This window comes from Eptatretus burgeri, chromosome 7, assembly GCF_056783735.1.
Source record: "Eptatretus burgeri isolate ZD-2024b chromosome 7, Ebu_testis_v1, whole genome shotgun sequence".
NCBI classification, from domain to species: domain Eukaryota; kingdom Metazoa; phylum Chordata; class Myxini; order Myxiniformes; family Myxinidae; genus Eptatretus; species Eptatretus burgeri.
The window spans coordinates 64031192-64052914 of NC_140967.1; the positions used below are offsets into that span (position 1 = coordinate 64031192).

Below are 21723 nucleotides of genomic sequence, written 5' to 3' on the forward strand. Positions count from 1 at the left end.
GTATGTATGTATGTATATATATATATATATATATATATATATATATATATATATATATATATATATATATATATATATATATATATATATATATATATATATATATATATATATATATATATATATCTATATATATCTATATGAGCCTGGTGTTGGCGCAGTGGTTAAGGCAGCGGCTTGGGATCCAAAAGGTCCTGAGTTCAAGCCCCGTTGGGCCACTGAATTAATACACCAGGGGGTTGACTCAGCCTGTCATCCTTCCGAGGTCGGCGAAATGAGTACCAGTGTACTGGGCCGGTGTATACCCCGGTTAAAATAGGTGTACCATATCCCTGTGTCGTAAGAGGCGACCAGGGTTGCGTCAGGAAGGGCATCCAGCGTAAAACATGTGCCAAATCAGTATGCGGATCATACGGATGATCCGCTGTGGCGACTCCTAAAAGGGAGCAGCCGAAAGAAGAAGAAGAAGATATATATATACATATACATATATATATATATATATATATATATATATATATATATACATATATATATATATATATGTATATGTATATATATATATATATGTATATGTATATATATATATATATATATATATATATATATATATATATATATATATATATATATATATATGTGTATATATATATGTGTATGTGTGTGTGTGTGTGTGTGTGTGTGTGTGTGTGTGTGTGTGTGTGTGTGTGTGTGTGTGTGTGTGTGTGTGTGTGTGTGTGTGTGTGTGTGTGTGTGTGTACTGTTATGTCTGGCTTCCTTCTTGAAACTATGTTGCAGTAATTGCTCTTTATTTTGATTAACCACCAGTAAGAGTTGTGGCTCAGGTTCAGATATGCAATTGTTCTGATTTTTTCAAATGATAGTGTGGGATCTATAAAGTGTTTTTTTTTTACATAAATGCAGAAACGAGAGAAGAAAATCGAGTTTTCATAACCACTACAACAATAACATAGTGTGCTTTGAGATGCAACATCCCCGACTGACACTACATCAGAATGGCAATCGAGGCGCTTCTGCAAAGTATTGACTCAGGGGCTTGAATACTTATTTGACGCAAGACATTTCAGCTTTTCATTTTTAATTAATTTGTAAAAAAAATCTGAAAACATCCTTTCACTTTGTCATTATGGGGTATTTTGTGTAGATCAGTGACAATAATAAATTTAATTTAATTCATTTTAAATTCAGGCTGCAACAGAACAAAATGTGACAAAAGTCAAGGGGTGTGAATGCTTTCTGAAGGCACTGTATATAATTGAATAAAGTGGTGAATAGCAGCAGTGCTAATCTACAACACGAACCCTAACCCTCACCAACACCATTAACTGTCATCCTAAATGTTAACTCCAATGTTAACTAACAAGGCTAACCTCAGCACAAATAAGCACGAACTCCAAAGCGAAAACTTTACACTAATCCCCACAGTATAACCATAACCTAAACTCAAACAATTAAAACATGAAAGGATTTTTGAATTGTTTTGGATTTTTTTTCTTCCAAAAACGACATGTTTGGGATCAATACTATTATTAATTTTCAAAAAAAGTTTTGATTAAGCACCTCAATGTCAATAAATCTAATAAATAAGAGGAAAAACAACTGATTGCCAGTGAAATTTGAATATGGATATACTTTGGAAGTACTAGGTTATCATAGACATGGGGCAGCATCAATGAGCAAATGTAGAGGGGAACTGACATTCGTGTGAACAGATGTGTTTCAATAATTCAGTGGAAAGATGATATTGGGAGCAGCTTGCAGGTAAAATAACAGAGGAAAAGGGGGTTATGTATTAGTTTCCTTCACTGACTGAAAGATCTTGTGTTTCAAAAGTTCTGAATATGTAACATTAAACAGGAAAATGTCATTCAAACAAATCATAGTCGAATGTGCTCGGGCTATTTTGAACATGATGGCTATGAGAGAAATGTGGAAGAGCTAGCAAGGAACATCATAGCAACAATATATGATGTTCATCTCTGTAAATAATGCTGGACAGTGCCTATACATATATAGAAAGTCTACACCCCCTTTCAAAATTTTCACCTTTGTTGCCTTATTGTCTGGAATTAAATTGCATTAAAAACAGAACTTTTCCACCTATATTTACACATCGTAACCTACAACTTCCAAGTGAAAAACAAATTCTACAACTTTCAGAAAACTTTCTATAGGCACTGTATATATTCCTCATGGCGTTATCTCAACCTGATTAGATCACGGCTATGATTGGCTGAATTATGATAACATGGCGTGTGTACGTGATATTAGACGAAATTTTGTGAGATTAGAGCCATAGCTTTTTATACACACAATAATAGATAAAACAAGGAAAAACAAAAAAGACAAAATGCCATAGCCCGTGTTGTTTTCAAAATTTTGCTTTACAGAGTTAAAGGGCGAGCCCATATTTATTTACAATGAAAATGACTGCCAGTCAGCCAGCTTTGATCAGATTGCAAAACAAAGTGATGTGCACATGTATGCCATTAAGTGCTGCGCTTCTGCCAAGTTTGAACAAATTCGGACCATGCATCTCTGAGAAATGGTTGGGAACACATTTAAATAACAAAATGGCCGCCAGTCGGCCATTCTTGCATCTGATCTCAAAAAAAAAAGATGTGAACAAGCAAGCAATCATTCATCATCTGTGTGCCAAGTTTGAATGATACCGGTAAATGCATGTCCGAGAAATGGTTGAGGACGTGTTCAACATCGGGTTTTTTTTTACAACTAAGATGGCTGCCAGTTGGCCATCTTGGATCTGATGTTTAAAAAAACATGACATGCTTATTTATGTAAACCATCATTCATTTTCTGTGTGCCAAGTTTGAACAAAATCGGTAAATGCATGTCCGAGAAATGGTTGAAGACGTGTTTGATACCGGGTTGTTTTTTTAACGACTAAAATGGCCGCCAGTCTGCCATCTTTGATCGCATCATGAAACAAAATGATGTGCATATGTATACCATCGTGTGTTTTTGTGCTGTCCATACATGTCCGAGATGAGCAAAGTACATATAAAATAAGGTCCATACATGTCCGAGATATGGTTGTGGATGCACGCACGCACAGACACGAAAATCGAGACCAAATCCATCAGCCACCATTTCGGATGCAGTCCAACGGGATCTAATAAAAGCAAATATTTGTCTGAAACCTTCATAAAGAATGCCTCTCATCCTTTCCGTGATCTTAAAAAGCTATTCAGATGAAAAGAAACTAAACCTCCAAATAAACTTTTCAACTGCTGCATGTTGATGTTCCATGCCACAAAAAGCCCTCCCTTGCATATTCTAATGCTTTATTGCTGCCAATCAGACTTGCACTGAGATCCCACTGAAGGTAAGTTTAATGTTGTGAGAAACAGCTTTGTGTTGCTGTCCACAAAAAGTGATGATCTTGCAAGTGCCGAGCACACCTGTACGCTCACGCTGCCCTGCAGTTTCAGCTGGAGTTTTATCATGTCCACACCAGGTGCGGACAGGAGCTCCCGAAGCTCCAGTACCTTCTGCCTCATCTCGTCAATGGCCACTTCTACTGGGGAAAGATCCACGTGCTGCTGGTACAGCACAGGGATGCGCTTCTTCACGTAGGGGAACACATGCGTGGCTGGAAAAAACAAAAGATTAAATAGGGCCATTTAAGCTGACATTTATCACTGCATGATGGAGTGTAAAGTAAAGCATGGCAGACCAGAAACATGCACAGCCATAAATGCAATTCATGCAAATTGAACAACCTGAAACAGAGGAACAAGAAAAACAAATTATATGACAAAGGTGCCTCCCCATACACAGCATCACTCTGGTCCTTCTACTTTGTAAACAATAAGTCTGGAAAAAAAAAAGCACTCGACATTCAATTATATATATATGTATGTATATATATAAATATATATGTATAATGTATGTATATATATGTATATAAATATATATATATATATATGTATAATGTATGTATATATATATGTATATAAATATATAAATAAATAAATATATATATATATATGTGTATATATATATATATATATATATATATATATATATATATATATATATATATATATATATATATATATATATATATATATATATATATATATATATATATATATATATATATATATATATATATATATATATATATATATCGATATATATATATATATATATATATATATATATATATATATATATAAGCCTGGTGTTGGCGTAGTAGTTAGGGTAGCGACTTGGGATCCAAAAGGTCCTGAGTTCAAGCCCCGTTGGCTGCTGAATTAACACCAGGGGGTTGACTCAGCCTGTCATCCTTCCGAGGTCGGCGAAGTGAGTACCAGTGAACTGGGCCTGGTGTATGCCCTGGTTAAAATAGGTGTACCATATCCCTGTGTCGTAAGAGGCGACCAGGGTTGCGTCAGGAAGGGTATCCGGCGTAAAACCTGTGCCAAATCACTATGCAGATAATACGGATGAGCCGCTGTGGCAACCCCTAACGGGAGCAGCCGAAAGCAGAAGATATATATATATATATATATATATATATATATATATATATATATATATATATATATATATATATATATATATATATATACACATATACATATATATACATATATATATATATAAAAAATATATATATATATATTATACAGTATATATATATAGAAGCAAACGTGGATGGTCACCGCAACTCCATATTATGGACATGCGCAAGGTGGAAATCACGCCACCTTTGGTGGTAGCCGGTATTACAAATCATCTTCTTTTCTCTTATGATATGGAGGTTTTGCTCAATAAAATTTCTTTCAAAAATATAAAAATACATTTCCAAGACTGCTGCAGCACATTACTCACCGAAAGTGGGCCGAGAAGGGTACACCAACCCGGAGGGCAGGAGTGCCCACTGGTATTTATAATGTATATATATATATATATATATATACATACATATCTATATATACATATATATATATATACATATCTATATATACACTGTATATCTATATATGTATATATATATATATATATATATATATATATATATATATATATATATATATATATATATATATATATATATTAGGGTGGTCCAAAAACAGCAAAAAAAAAAAATTCAGATGTTGTCTCCACAAGCCTTCAATTATTCCACTATGATGCAGTAACGCGCATAAAAAAATTTAAGTTGATCGGAGGTGATTTCGACGTTGCTCCATATGGCGACTTTTAGTTTCATGAGTTGGTTAAATTAGGGTATGGTCAGGTACGATTACGGGTACTTCTGGATGTTCGAGGTGGAAATGGAGTGCATTTTCGAACTCTATGGGGTCGATTTACTCTAATAAATGACTGCACCGACATTGAATTCACTACCATTTCGAAAATATGACCAAAAACAAGATTTATCATTACTGGAGTTGAGTAACTAATCCTACTCATTTCGATATTTCCTCATCTATAATTAATTTCTTGTCCGTCTAAACATTTCTCAGAGTAAATCGACCCCACTGAGTTCGAAAATGCAGTCCATTTTCACCTCGGAAGTTCAGAAGTGTACGGATTCGCATCTCACCATACCCTAATTTTTCAATCAATGGAATTACAAACTATTAGAATATTTTGTCTCATTTACCAAATACCACGATCATCACCGCCTCTATTGCTGTCTCCACTCCCGCCCGAACTTATTTCTAGCCGGCCCAACATCCAGTGTTTTAGATTCAATGATTCACGAAAAATATGTTAGTTATTTATTTAGTTATTATTATATTAAATTAAGGTATGGTGAGATGCGAATCCGTGCACTTCATAACTTCCGAGGTGAAAATGGACTGCATTTTCGAACTCAGTGGGGTCGATTTACTCGAAGAAATGTTTAGATGGACAACAAATTAATTATAGATAAGAAAATATCGCAATTAATAGGATTAGTTACTCAACTCCAGTAATGATAAATCTTGTTTTCGGTCATATTTTCGAAATGGTAGTGAATTCAATGTCGGTGCAGTCATTTATTAGAGTAAATCGACCCCATTGAGTTCGAAAATGCACTCCATTTCCACCTCGAGCATCCAGAAGTATCCGTAATCGTACCTGACCATACCCTAATTTATTCAAGTCATGAGACTAAAAGTCGTCATATGGAGCGACTTCTAAATCATCTCCGATCAAGCTAAAAAAAATTATGCACGTTATTGGATTATACGAGAATAATTTTAAGCTTGTGGAGCAACATTCTATTTTTTTTCGACTTTTTTGGACCACCCTAATATATATATATATATATATATATATATATATATATATATATATATATATATATATATATATATATATATATATATATATATATATATATATATATTTATATTTATATTTATATATATATATATATAATATATTTATATATATATATATATATATATATATATATCTATATATCTATATATCTATATATTGTTACGTTAGAGGGGGGGTATGCATTCAAAGAGTAATTAGGATGTTTAATTAGGTATGCCATGCTGTTCGAGTGTGCCAGGATCTCGATGTAATAAGTAGCAATTCAGTGGTGATAAGTTGTCTAGTAAATGTCCATTTCTTCAAGGGGGAAATGATAATTGTCACGTAATTAGATAGGGATACGGGATAGGGTAAGTGTGTCTGCGTAAACCCCTTTTAGTATTCCCTGGAGGCTTGCCATGATGTCACAGGACAGTGCTGCGGATGGCTCCGCCCCGTGATCACGATTGGCGGAAGGCGATGGCAGAGGGCCAATAAAACGGCTCGATTGGAAGTGACGAGGACTCGAGGATAAAAAGGCTCTGTTCGGGAAAAAGGGAAGAGGAAGAAGATCGGGACAGAAAAACCGTTCTGGGGGAGGCTGTTGTGCTGGGAGCGTGCTGTGTTGTTGCGCCGATTCGATCCTGGTTTTCATCGTGTCTCGAGGCCCTGCTGTGCTTCGTGCCTCAACTCGGTTGGCTCTGGGGTTCTGCTGGCTCGGAGTACGGGGTCGAACGGCGGGCGGACCTGCCTCCCTCTCCTGCTCGCAACTTGGCGCCAGAACTGGTTCCCTGGCTGCTGTGAGCGGACTTGGGCCGACACCAGGTGGTCGACAGCGCCACGATGTCTCCTGCCCCTGACGAGCGCAACGCCAGCTCGTCCGGCGCCAATCCAGGGACTATTGCGTCCGTACCACGGGCCAGTCTGACCACCAGGACCAGCTACGTTTTGTGTGTGTGTGTGTGTGTGTGTGTGTGTGTGTGTGTGTGTGTGTGTGTGTGTGTGTGTGTGTGTGTGTGTGTGTGTGTGTGTGTGTACCTGGCGCCTTAGAGGGTTTGAGATTTGTATATTCATTGGAATTGTCTGTGTTTTCCCCACGCCCGAACCCACACCACCATCCCGTCGAATCGCCCCGGATCCCTCTTCTTGCCGAGTCTTGTTATTTCTGGTTAGAGAAATAAACGTTATCAACTCAGTGAAAAGCGACTCGTGCCACCTTCCTCGTCCCGTTTGCGGTAGAGCGATTGAAACCGCCATCTTTGGGTTATATAAAAATAAACCGCCTCCATCGTTTCGGCTCATTCTACGTTGGCGGGACTGTTCAAGTCCTGTGCACGTCACATTGGTGTCAGGAGTGGGATGTTCGAACCCCTCTATATTATATTCGGTATCGGGAGAATATACCAGGATTAAAATCACGCCACGGATTGGAATATGAAATTACTACAGAAAAGCGCGGGAAAATTTTGGCGGGATTTTTCAAATTAAATTTAATTGGCGGCAAACGGGACTTCTGCACCATGGCGGATGTGCAGATGTTTGAGGAGGAAGGCCACGTGTCTGGCAGCGAGTCGGGGGAAGAAGGGAGAGACGGGGGTCGGATTGGAACCTCCCCCATTCTGAGCGTGGACCGTGCTTCATTGCCCGTAATGGAGCCGGCAGCACCGGAAACCGGCGCGATGTCGATCCAGACAATGTTGGAACGTTTAATAGGGGACATGACGGCACAAATAGCAAATCAATACGTGGCACAGAGGGCAGAAATGACAGATCAATTGGGGGTAATGGGGGCACAGTTGGGTGCACGGATTGATTTCATGAGCGATGAATTGGGGGAAAAGATGGAGAAAATGAAAACTGAGATGCAGGAGTGTGTGGATGTTCAATTGGGGGAAATACAAAGTAAATTAGAGGATAGATTGGAGGAAACAAAGGTAGAAATTACATTGGAGGGGGAAAATATACGAAAAAAATTGGTAGATAAAATTGATGCAACGAACATTCGGGTTGATAAAGTGGATGAAAGCCTGGAACGTCATCGTGCCTGTGTGGATGCTCGTATGCAGCTGCAAGTAGAAGAGTGGGGAGAGCTGAGGAAGCAAAGGATGAATTTGGCGGAGGAGGTAAAAGGATTGGAGGGTCGTTTGGACGAACAAGATAAAATTATGAGCCAAGATGAAGTCTTGGATAAAGGCCTGGTTGAGCCGTCTTTTGTAAGTCGAGTGTCCGGGTTGGTTGAGGAGCAGCTACAAACTCGCGACGGAGCCTTGGAGGTGGTTGTGCGAGCCCAGAGGATCCTGCGGGAAGAGGTGAATCGGTCCATTCAACGTTTGGAACAGGAGGCAAAATTGACCCATGAGACCCTCACCACAAAACATCTTTGGCCACAGTGGGCTCCGAAATTGGATACGCAGCCACAAGGGTGTTTGATCCCTGGGCTGGATTCGGACAAGGGAGAAACTGGGAAGTGGGCCACCGTAAAAGTGATCCCCCTGGTAAATTTTGATGGGTCAGGGAGCCTTGAAGCTTTTCTGACGCAATTTGAGTGTATTTCCCGACTAAACGGATGGAATGAGCGGGAACGTACAGGGAATTTGGTGGCAACGTTGTGGGGACCAGCCACAGATGTGTTAAACGTGATCGCGGAGGGATGTTGACCAGCTCCCACATTTGCGAGGCGTTGAGCCGTCGGTTTGGGTTCGCAGTGAACTGTGATCTGGTGCGGGCCCAGCTCCAGCACTGCAGATTAAAGCCGGGTGAGACAGTGCAGGAGCTGGCACAGGACATTTACCAATCAGTCAGGATCGCGTATCGGGACCTAACAGTGGAAGCATGGGACAGACTGGCACTAGAGAAATTTTTAGCTGCTCTTCCGGACCCTGAGGTCCGAGCGCTAGTGGAGTTACAGGATCCACCCACCGTTCACCGAGCGGCTGAGTGCGCAGCCAGGCTGGCCTCGTGGAGGCGGCCGGGTCGGATGCCAGAGAGGCCATCGGTGACGGTCCGACAGGCAGAGATTCAGGATCAAGGAGAGGGGCTGGGAGAAATTGGCATTACCCAAATGTTACAGGAAATTTGCCAGAAACTGTCAAGTTTGATAAGGGGTAATTCGTTAGTTGGTGCGCCAAAGCGGCGGGGTCCAGCCCAGCCAATAGAGCAATTCTATTATGGCCGAGGGGGTCCGGAACCGGAAGAGACATTACACCGATACCCACGGGGGCCTTTTATGGGGAGTTGTTTCCGGTGCGGGCGAAGAGGACACATGCAAGGATATTGCCGGTACCCGGCGATGGAGGGACCCTCCAATAGACTTTTAGACTCGGATAGGATGAATCCTCCTGTTGAACCGCCAGGTCTATCCGAGATGCCCTTTCATAGGTCGGGTCCGGAAATCAGTCGGAGGTTGGGGAGACTAGATCGGGCTGAGCATATAGGGCCATGCTCGGCTGGTGAGATTGTGGCGAAGTGCCTCCTTTGGTGGAAAAAAAATGAATTGTGGGAAAATTGGCATGTGTTTGTAAGTTCTGCTGGGTTTTAGAGTGACAATAGGGACAGTGGGTAATTGGTAACAAAGCGGGCACAAGTGGCTGTCCAATGGCTGGTGCGTGGATAGGGTGAGAAGTGCTGTGTGAGTTGTTTTAAGTTAAGAAGTGAAATGTATGGTGCACACATTTTTTTTTTTTATTGGACATGGTGTGGTAACAGGGAAGGTCATGGTCGGTGAAGTGTTAGAAATGCAGGTGTCACATGTAAGGCCGATGGGGTGGGGGAGTCATGTGGGTCTTGTGGGTGGGGATGATATGCTTGTCCACAGGGATTGCTGAAGCTCACGGTGAGCGGGAATTGCGACCCCCTTCAAGGAGATTCACCCCTGGTGGCTAACGGTGACAGTGTCTGGAGGCAACTGGGAGAGGGTCTGGTTGGGCGACCAAGGCGGGTAGGACCTTGGCGACCCAGGAAGGCCAGAGGAGCCAGTGAGACCCCTTCCAGTGTGTTGTACGGGGTTCGAGCTGATGGCGACAAGGGGGGTGGGAATCAAAGTGAGCGGGGGTGGGGAAACGTCCGGGTTGGACTAAAGCTTACCTGTGGGCATGGTTGCACCTGAGATGCCCCCATTATCTTGTGGATAACCCACTCCACGGCCATGACTGGATTCAGCCTGCATGATTAAAATGGGGACCATGACCTAGAAATGTGATGATGACCATGGTGTGAGTGTTGTGAAGATGTGTGAGTCCCACTCGATCCCGCACAACTTGACATGTGCAGCAAGGGCATGATGTCCGCATAATTTTGGGGCAAGCAAATTTGAAAATTGGTTCCCCAGGTAACGCTGGGTCTATTAGCATCCACTAGGGGACGCGGTCAAATGTAAATATCCCATGAATAGTGTCGTTAAGGCTTAGAGTAGGAATGTAAAGTATAAGTGTTGTGTTTTTGTGGAACCTTTTGTTTCCCCTCCCCAGATCACTGGAAGATTGTTGGGCAAGAGCGATGATCCAGAGGATGGAGTGCAACTTCGCTCAGTGCTCTCATGTGATAAAATAAAATAAAAAATAAAAAAAATGAATGATTGTTTAGGCGAGGATAAGGCCATAAGGGGGTAGTACATTCAGCAGGATAGGTAAGTTAGCTGCAGCTCGCTGCCCATTGCCCCTCCTACTTTATTTCGTTAGGTTAATTAGGTGTGAGTCAGTAAGTGTTAAGGCTGGTACGGTAGCGCCTGTGATATACCTTGCAGGAGCTGCGGTACCAGAGGAGGGGGCAGTGCTACATTTGAGGGGGGGGGTATGCATTCAAAGGGTAATTAGGATGTTTAATTAGGTATGCCATGCTGTTCGAGTGTACCAGGATCTTGATGTAATAAGTAGCAATTCAGTGGTGATAAGTTGTCTCGTAAATGTCCATTTCTTCGAAGGGGAAATGATAATTGTCACGTAATTAGATAGGGATACGGGATAAGGTAAGTGTGTCTGCGTAAACCCCTTTTACTATTCCCTGGAGGCTTGCCGTGACATCACAGGACAGTGCTGTGGATGGCTCCACCCCGTGATCACGATTGGCGGAAGGCGACGGCAGAGGGCCAATAAAACGGCTCGATTGGAAGTGACGAGGACTCGAGGATAAAAAGGCTCTGTTCGGGAAAAAGGGAAGAGGAAGAAGATCAGGACAGAAAAACCGTTCTGGGGGAGGCTGTTGTGCTGGGAGCGTGCTGTGTTGTTGCGCTGATTCGATCCTGGTTTTCATCGTGTCTCGAGGCCCTGCTGTGCTTCGTGCCTCAACTCGGTTGGCTCTGGGGTTCTGCTGGCTCGGAGTACGGGGTCGAACGGCGGGCGGACCTGCCTCCCTCTCCTGCTCGCAACTTGGCGCCAGAACTGGTTCCCTGGCGGCTGCGAGCGGACTTGGGCCGACACCAGGAGGTCGACAGCGCCACGGTGTCTCCTGCTCCTGACGAGCGCAACGCCAGCTCGTCTGGCGCCAATCCAGGGACTGTTCCGTCCGCACCACGGGCCAGCCTGACCACCAGGACCAGCTACGGTGTGTGTGTGTGTGTGTGTGTGTGTGTGTGTGTGTGTGTGTGTGTGTGTGTGTGTGTGTGTGTGTGTGTGTGTGTGTGTGTGTGTGTGTGTGTGTGTGTGTGTGTGTGTGTGTGTGTGTGTGTGTGTGTACCTGGCGCCTTAGAGGGTTTGAGATTTGTATATTCATTGGAATTGTCTGTGTTTTCCCCATGCCCGAACCCACACCACCATCCCGTCGAATCGCCCCGGATCCCTCTTCTTGCCGAGTCTTGTTATTTCTGGTTAGAGAAATAAACGTTATCAACTCAGTGAAAAGCGACTCGTGCCACCTTCCTCGTCCCATTTGCGGTAGAGCGATTAAAACCGCCATCTTTGGGTTATATAAAAATAAACTGCCTCCATCGTTTCGGCTCATTCTACGTTGGCGGGACTGTTCAAGTCCCGTGGACGTCACAATATATATATTATATATATATATATATATATATATATATATATATATATATATATATATATATATATATATATATATATATATATGCTGGTGTTTCCGCAGTGGTTTGGGCAGCGGCTTGGGATCCAAAAGGTCATGTGTTCAAGCCCCGTTGGGACACTGAATTAAGACAACAGGGGGTTGACTCAGCCTGTCATCCTTCCGAGGTCGGCGAAGTGAGTACCAGTGTAATGGGCCGGTGTATACCCCAGTTAAAATAGGTATACCATATCCCTGTGTCATAAGAGGCGACCAGGGTTGCGTCAGGAAGGGCATCCGGCTTAAAACATGTGCCAAATCACTATGCGGATCATACGGATGATCCGCTGTTGCGACCCCTAACGGGAGCAGCCGGAAGAAGATGTGTATATATATATATATATATATATATATATATATATATATATATATATATATATATATATATATATATATATATATATATATATATATATATATATATAGTTACGGTGGTGGAAATTCACAGAACACCATTCAGGTTCCCCAGAGGCCAGTTATTTTGATAAGTACGTGTTTCAGGTTAGATTCCCCCACCGATGTATAACGGGTCTTGTTCGTTTGCCGGGCTGTGAAGTGAATCTTTGAGGTAGCCGTTATTCTTTTCTGTCTTTTATTTTCAACATCTCAACAACGCTATCAACTCCACAACACCACCATCTTCTCGACAGCGCCATCAACATCGCAACACCCTCACGCCCTCCTCAGCAACAGCGGCAAAATGCCATTGTCGCAGACATGCCGCGCCGCATTGGAAGCCACATTCCACCTTCCGTGTGCAATCAGCCGTGAAACGGCTGATTAGCATAATCTGATCAAGATGAGCTCTGCCTCGGAAAAGACTGGCCAATCAGAACGTCCGTGTGCAAACAGCCGTGAAACGGTGATTAGCATAATCGGATCAAAATGAGCTCTGCCTCGGAAAAAGCCAGCCAATCAGAAATGAGGTTTCCACCAGGGGTGAAAGGAAAGGGGTGAGCGTAGGCGGAGCCAGCAGCGGGTGAAGATTCGAAGGGCGGGCACCCCCACCCGATAAAAAAGGCGGAGTCGCGTCGCCAGAGCCTGTGGCCAGTTGGAATTGGGGTTGAGTTGGTGTGGAACGTCAAGAGCGAGCTGGGCGGGATCGAGGCGCAACGGCAGAAGGACGGAGTTTGGAGTCGCTGAAGAGAAGGCGCATCGAAGCTGTGTCGCGGTCCGGGCAGATGGCCCTGAAAGCTTCGAGCGGCGCTGAGGAGTGAACGGGCCCTAAAAGAGCATCAACTCTAAGAGAGCAAGGCCCGTTCGCTCCTCTGAAGCGTCGTCGGCCAAGCACGATCAACCAGGCCGCGGGGAAGGCCAAGCGACCAAAGAGAGCCGCCCGCCAAGCTGCTTAAGCCGCTTAAGCGACTAGCGTGTTTTGCGACGCCCCAGGCCCAGGTGGAACAGAGACACAGGGTTCGCTGACCCAAAGACCGTCGAGTCGCCACCAAGGGGCGGCCAGGTAACCAGCCCGGTCTCTTGGAGTCCTTCGGTCATCCCGGCTCTGAATACCATTAAAGGCTCACAAGCCCTATTTCTTTTCCTTGGGTTTTGTATGCAAGTCTGTGGCACCTTGTCTCATTAAATATAATTGCTGCTTAAGTGCATGATTGTGTATACATTATCGCATAGACCTCGGCAGTAGGCTTTTTGCTCGTGTCTTGTCCCCATCCCCCCATTCATTGACTGCTTACGTGCTTATTATAAATAAATGCCCCATTGTTTAAATGTCGATCTGCTCGTTTGCGTCATTTCCTTACATTGACTGCCAAACCGCGTTCAAGGAATTAACTGGCTATTAAAGCCAATAAAAGTGATAATCTGGTCCGACGCACTTGGAGATTTAAAACCGCTCGGCAAAACGCACATGGGACGAGCACGCCTAACGGCTCATTCCGTACAAGTTCCCATCAAGGTATAAACTCTCGGTATTTCTGTCCGCGCGAATAGTTAGGTATATCGACAATTTGGCGATTAACCCTGTAGCACGTGGACAGAATAATTGACAAGTTTATGGTGCATTAAAAGGCACCCGTAGCTGGTTTCCTGGGTTGTCCGGAAAGCTCCGACTGGATTCCGGCCTTCGGTGGGCGTGCGACTGTGATTGGACTGAAGCAGTCATGCGAACGCCGACGTCGGTGGAAATCTATAACAATATATATTGATGGCATTCCCTAAAGTGAACAAATATAGTCACCTTTATAAAAATGTTTTTAACTCCCCCCTCCCCCTCCCCCCGAAATATAGCCAGATATCCCTTTGCAAAGGAACACATCGACTTACCCATTTCAAAATCCTGGATCCTTGCTTTAAAAAAATGGCTCATTTGATATGAACTCAAAATATCATAGATCTAGTGTGAAGACCATTAATTGTACATATTTCCAACTTCTTACTTGGAAATGTTTGTGTTATTCTTTAATGGAAATAATATATGATGGTATCTTAATTGATTTAGGCTCATAAAGAAGATTAATAGATCCATACAGTTGAAAGAAAAAAATCTGTTTATCTTACTGAATCGATAATAATACATTGTCTTATGCAATATTTTTATGATGCAAACTTATGTCAATGACAAATCAAAAGCAAAACAATTAAAAATGATGTCCAGGTCATAGAAGTAACAAATCAACCAAACAAGACAGATTCCCCACATGCATATCACACGAGCCATTATGAATGACAATTTGCTCACTTGTTAAAATGGTGCGCCGTTTGCATTGCTCTTCGACACCACCCTGCTTCTTCCCAGACAGCGTGTAAGGTGTCTCAAAAGCAAAGCGCCGCACGTTGTGGTTGCGCTCAAAGTCAGTTCGTCGATCTTTGTCTTCTATGTGCGGCGTCACATATGTAACCTGGATGTACGCCAACTTTGGGTCGAGGTCCTTGGCATTCACCTGTTCAGCATGAAGGCCGTGTTCTACTCAATATTTCAACAACTGCAGGAAAGTTATAATATATCTGGATGGCAATCCCTCCCTTCCCCCCCCCACTCCCACCCCCTCCCACCGCTCCTCCCAAAGCAACCACCCACCCCTCCACCTCAATAAAATGAGGTTAAAAGTTAGCTTAGAAGGAATGGGATTTTTTTATCCACTATAGTCACCACCTTGTTGGAATCTTTGATCATGTGAACATTCTCAGCACCAAACTTGTCAGAGTAGAGTTTGTGCAATCGTTGAGATATCTCGCCAAGGCCTGTAAGTTTTGGTTCCTTGTAAACGTACTCCTTTCCATCCTCCTCCTCGAAGTAACCCTACATGTGTGAAGAGATTGTATGTCAAAATGTACAAGACTGAGATCCATACTGTTCACTGTTACATTGTTCGAGAAAATAATAACTTATGAAGAATCAGTCATGAGGCAAAACTGCAGTCAATTTGTCGTCAACATCCTCAACTCAGTGTAGTCCATTCACAGTGGAATCAGAAACCTGCGATAACAATCCAGCCATCGAGATGAGTGATGGGACACATGAGTAAACAAATGAATGACGGTGGGAAACAGTGACAGACACAGAAGCTCACCATGTCATATGACTGCACACATCGCACCATTACATGGGAGCAGATTTATATATTTAGGGAGACAGTGACTTTGGATTACAATTTCGTATTTCTTTTAGATTATATTTTTAATTAACAATCAGAAAGTTTGTTTTTTATTCATCTTTTGCTTGAGGTCAAATTCCCGATAATCATTATTAGGCCAGCGTGAAATTCAAAAGTCTTAGGCCAGCTTGAAAAATAAGCATTTTATTGTCACATTTGTATATTTTGATAATCAAAAGGTGTTATAATGATCGACTTTGATTAAAGAAAAAAAAAAAAGAATTTGTAAAATATTAATTGCATGAAATTTCAATATTTCATGTGACTACCTTGTTCATGCAAAACAGCATATGTCCATTTTGGAATGCTTTCCTGGATCATTTCGAATTTTGGAATTCTTCCATATATATTTATGATGGTCCATCCTGCTCATTTCTAATTATATTACTGCGCCCCATGTGGTGTTTAATAGCGGACAAGGATGTGTGTAAAATAAAACACATACACACAAACACAGCTCCTTCAGAAAGTATTTCACATTTTGTTGTATTACAGTCGGAATAAAAAATGGATTAAATTAAAATTTTTGTCACCGATCTACACAAAATACCCCATAATGACAAAGTGAAAACATGTTTTTTCGAAATTTTTACAAATTAACGAAAAATGAAAAGCTGAAATGTTTTGCATCAATAAGTATTCAACCTCCTGAGACAATACTTTCTATAAGCACCTTTGGCAGTGATTACAGCTTCAAGTCTTCATGGCCATGTCTGCATCAGCTTTGCACACCTGTATTGGAGGTTTTCACCCATTCTTCTTTGCGGATTTGCTCAAGCTCTATCAACTTGGATGGGGAGTGTCAGTGAACGGCAATCTTCAAGTCTTTCCACAGATTCTCAATGGGATTCAAGTCTGGGCTTTGTCTGAGCCACTTAAGGACTTTCACATTTTTGTTCTGAAGCCATTCCAGTGTTGCATTGGCTGTATGCTTGGGGTCATTGTGCTGTTGGAACGTAAATCTTGGCCGCAGTCTAAGGTGTTTTGCACTCTGAAGGAGGTTCCTCTCAAGGATTTGGCTCAATTCATTGTTCCCTCTATCCTTACAAGTCTCTCAATCCCTGACACTAAAAAGCATCCCCATAGTATGATGCAGCCTTCACCATGCTTCATGGTGGGGATAGTGTTAGATGGGTGATTAGCTATGCTTGGTTTCCACCAGACATAGTGCTTTGATTTCAGGCCAAAGAGTTCAATTTTCGTCTCATCAAACCACAGAATCTCTTGCCTCATGCTCTCAGAATCTTTCACGTGCATTTTTGCAAACTCAAGGTGTTCTGTCATGTGCCTTTTCCTCAGGAGTGGCTTCCATCCAGCCACTCTCCCATAAAACATCGATTTGTGAAGTGCTACAGAGACTGTTGTCCTTCCGGCACATTTTCCTATCTTAACCAAGGAACTCTGTCATTCTTTCAGAGTGGTCATTGGGTTCTTGGTCATCTCCTTGACCAACGTCCTTCTTGCCTGGTTGCTCAGTTTGGTCGGATGGCCAGGTCGAGGAAGAGTCTGGGTAGCTTTATATTCTTTCCATTTCCTAATGGTGGAGCTCACTGTGCTCTTGGGAACTTTCAACACAAGAAATTGTTTTATACCCTTCCCCAGATCTATGACTCCTCACAATTCTATCTCGGAGTTCTGCGGACAGTTCCTTGGACTTCATGGTGGAGTTTCTACTCTAACATGCACTGTCAACTGTGAGGCCTGATTTATAAAGGTGTGTCTCTTTATAAATCATGTCCAAACAATTGAATCGGCCACAGGTGGACTCCAATGAAGTTGTGGAGACATCTCAAGGATGATGAAAGATAAGTGTGTGTACCCGAACCCAATTTGGAGTGTCGGAGCAAAGGTGTTGAATACTTATTGATGCAAGACATTTGAGCTTTTCACTTTTAATTCATTTGTAAAAATTTCTAGAAACATGTTTTCACTTTTGTTTTTTGTATACACTGTCGAGGCTCATATGAGAGCTAACACACAGAACGTACAACAAGGGGAGCATGAGACAAGAGGGGGGGGGGGCAAGAGAGGGAAGGAAAATAGTGTGGAACAGAGACATGAGATCTGTGAAAGGGAGAGGGATGGGGCAGGGTACACAGGGTAAACAAGATGGCCACTGCAGGGACTTTCAGGAAGGAAAACAGGGAATTTGAAGGAGGTGGGTTCGGGTGGATTAGCGGGGGTCGAAAAGATTGTGGTTTTGAATGGGGGAAGATAAAAGATGGTGGCGAACAGCACTTTATCATTGTGGTATATTATGTGTAGCTTGGTGCCAAAAAATTTAAATTTAATCCATTTAAAAATTCAGGCTGTAACACTACAAAATGTGACAAAAGTCGAGGGGTGTGATTACTTTCTGAAGGTACTGTATCATGTATGCTTGGGGTCGTTGTCATGCTGGAAAACAAAGTTGTTGCCAACTTGCCTCCTTCCTGATGGGATACCATTGTTGCATTATCTTCTGCCTGTATTTGTCAGCATTCAATGTCCCTTCAATTCACACAAAATCATAAATGCCAGCAGCAGATATAAATCTCCAAACCTGAACAGAGCCTCCACCATGGGTTGTACAGTCGGCTGTAGATATATCTTCTTATACTTCTCAACAACATTCCTTCTGAGACTGCACTCTCTCTGTTACAAAAATTACAAACTTTGACTCATCACTCCAAAGTACCTTTCCCCACTGATTGGCATCCCAACTCTGAGGTTCTTGGTATATTTCAGTCTCTTGGCTTTGTTGCCTTCACACAAGGACTTTTTCAAAGGGCTTTTTCACAGCAACTGGTCCGTGGAGATCACGTTTGATGAAATACCTTCTGACAGGAAATGATCGTACTTACCCCCAGTAAATGAACCCCTGATGCCTGCACCAGTTCTTGTGCAAGTTCAGCACTTGATTTTTTTTTCATTTTCGTTTCTTTAAGAAAACATGATCTTTATAACACCTTTTGCTTATCAAAATACGCCAATGTGATAATAAAAATGCTCATTTTCAAGGTGGCCTTCGACTTTTACACAGTACTGTATATTAGCCAATCCTATCTTCCCATAACCTCTCCTTTTTGCCTTTACAACAAAAAGTAAGAAAAGAGGAAATAATGAACCAAGAAGATTCAAAATGGATACCATTTTCATTTTAACACATTTGCATGTACATCCAATGTATTCTTCTAGAAAGCAGAAGAACATAAGCAGTCTATAACAGGCCAACAAACTGAGAAAGGGAAAAGAGTCGGAATAATGAAGAATATGGTGACAACTAGTTACCTCCGCCACCAAAGGTAGACGGAGGTTATGTTTTCACCCTTGTCTGTTTGTGAGCAGGATAGCTCAAAAAGTTATGGACGGATTTGGATGAAACTTGGTGGGCAGGTTGGGTAGGTGACAAGCCTGGTTACCTCTGCCACCAAAGCGGATTTGATTATAGTTAAAGTCCGGATGCAGATCCGGCCTATTAGTGGCATACAAAACTTAAACTGTTCAGCCTCGCAGAGGGATGCACTCCATAACCGAGTGCCATTCTAGTTTCCTTTTGCAACGTTTTTTAGTTTTGAACAGTATTTACCCATCGCATGTCCAGCAGGCATCTGGAAACTATGAGGAATACACTGTTTTATTCAAATGTCTTTTGTTGCACTCATTTGGCCAACTTCTATGGAAACACCCCAAATCATTCCATTAAGAGTTACTTTTAAGAAGTAATAAGAAACTAGAACGGCACTCTTCGACGTCACGATGTCGACCGATATGCCTCCGCCCACATAATTACATCATTATAATACCTGTACCAAGTTTGATTTAAATCGTTCAGCTGTTCTCTCGTATCCCATTTTGACCAGACATGACCTCTGACCTTTGACGCAAAAATCTAATCAATTCATCTTTGCATCATAATATATACTTACACAAAATTTAGTAAAAATCCCATCGCACAAACTCGTGCAGTAAAATACTTTTTACTTAACAGGACCTCTGACCTTTGCCCCCCTGACCCCATAATCTAATCCATTTATCTTTTACATCATTATCTATACTTGTACCAAGTTTGACTTAGAAACTAGAACTTCAGCCATTCTTAAGTTATCGCAGAAACAAAAACCTTTTAGACAGACAGCCGGACATACATAATGACTCCGGTAACTGGCAGCAGAGGCATAAAACACACAACGGTCATTCAAGACAGTCTTACTCTGTATAAGGCAAACTCAGCAAAATACGTTGAGAGAAATGCACATGACAGTTCACATTGCCACGAAGGGAAATTAAACAACAACAAAAAACTGAACAGTCACAGGCCAATGACAACAAAAAGCAAGCACATAATCAAATTAAATATACTTACCGCTGCCTGCAGGCAAATATAAGGGAGGGAAGAAAAAAAATGAGGGAAATTTTTTGCCATTATGATTCAAATACAACTTTGGCTCGGTAGCTCGACAAGAAAGTGGTTGTAACGCGAAACAAAATAAAAATGTAAAATAAATAAATAAACTCAATAAATATGGACTGAATAATCTTGATTCTGCTAATAAAAAAGTACACGAAGAGATCAGGATGTTCCAAAACAATTGGTTCATAAAAATGGAAGGGAATAGCAATAAGGGTTATCATTGGTTATTAATGGACCTTAATTCCCCTGTTGTTTTATGGGGGGGGGGGGGGGGAAGTATAGTTGAAGGCAAGAAGACCGAGTGGATTGTGATTCAGAATATCAGAAAGAGGAGGTGGAGGAAAATGGTCCGAGGCGAAATAGTAAGGGGCACAGTGATTTTACCTGTCCAAAGAATGCAACACGAAAGAATGTCCCAAGAAGACGTTTTCCTGAATGCGTGACCTCCACAATTTTCTTGTACGCCTGGTGCAGAGTGCTATAGATTCGTGCAAGTTTCTGCCACAATTCACAAAGGAGAGAAGAGGAAAGGACAGATGTTGGTTTTCGGAAAAAAAAAATCCATGAAGTGTCCCCTTGCACAGGAGAACAGTTGTATTTTCCTGCTTATGTATTCATACTAAAGAGAAACAGAACTGCCAACATGCCAGCACACCTCATACTCCCGGCGCCTCTCGAACACTGGAATGATCAGTTTGTAGACGTCGGCCATTAGTTCATAACGCTCCGCCTTCCACAGTCCGTCAGCACTTAGCTCCAGTAGTTCCACCAGCACGTCCTACCAGAAGATGAAAGACAGGAAAAAGACAAGGCAGACACAGATGTGCATGACATAAGAAAAGATTAATCAACAACAACAAACACTTAACGACCATTTTCCCCTTTACAGAGAGTTGGTCGAGTGATGGCATTCCTCCATACAGATCCATCCATTGCGTTAGGTTTGTGCAAACCTAAACACGCCATATCTTTTTTGACAGTTTCAATCCAGGTCTTATTACGACTTCCCCGCAAAGCCTGGTGTTGGCTTAAGATCTTAGGGTCTTGAGTTGAAGCCCCTGTCATTCCATTGAAATAACACCAGGTGGGTTGACTCAGCCTGTCATCTTTCTGAGGTCAGCAAAATGAGTACGAGCATACTGGTAACAGGGGCACTGCACCAGCGGCAGAGCCGCACTTCCAGAAATCGATGCAACCAGAAGTCACAGGCTGAATACAAAACAACAACAACAACAACAACTTCCCCTCATGTTTCTTCCTTTTACCACAAGATTTATTGCTTTCTTTCAGCTGCATTTTCTGACCTTCATTGCACATGACTATGGCACAAAGCAAGTCTTCTTCTCTGCCTCAGTACTCTTCACT

General features: G+C 42.1%; 1 protein-coding gene across 6 annotated transcripts in view; it reads right to left on the bottom strand.

Annotated features, from left to right (window-relative positions):
- DOCK9 (dedicator of cytokinesis 9) overlaps positions 1–21723 on the bottom strand; it is a 216509-nt gene that overhangs the window by 10306 nt on the left and 184480 nt on the right. For all 6 annotated transcript variants that reach the window (XM_085888824.1, XM_085888827.1, XM_085888825.1 and 3 more), the window contains 5 exons: positions 21014–21136; positions 20743–20856; positions 15464–15610; positions 15050–15251; positions 3444–3634 (listed from right to left, as the gene is read on the bottom strand). In XM_085888824.1, the coding sequence (XP_085744950.1) occupies positions 3444–3634; positions 15050–15251; positions 15464–15610; positions 20743–20856; positions 21014–21136 (777 nt within the window). The remainder of the gene's footprint in view (positions 1–3443; positions 3635–15049; positions 15252–15463; positions 15611–20742; positions 20857–21013; positions 21137–21723) is intronic.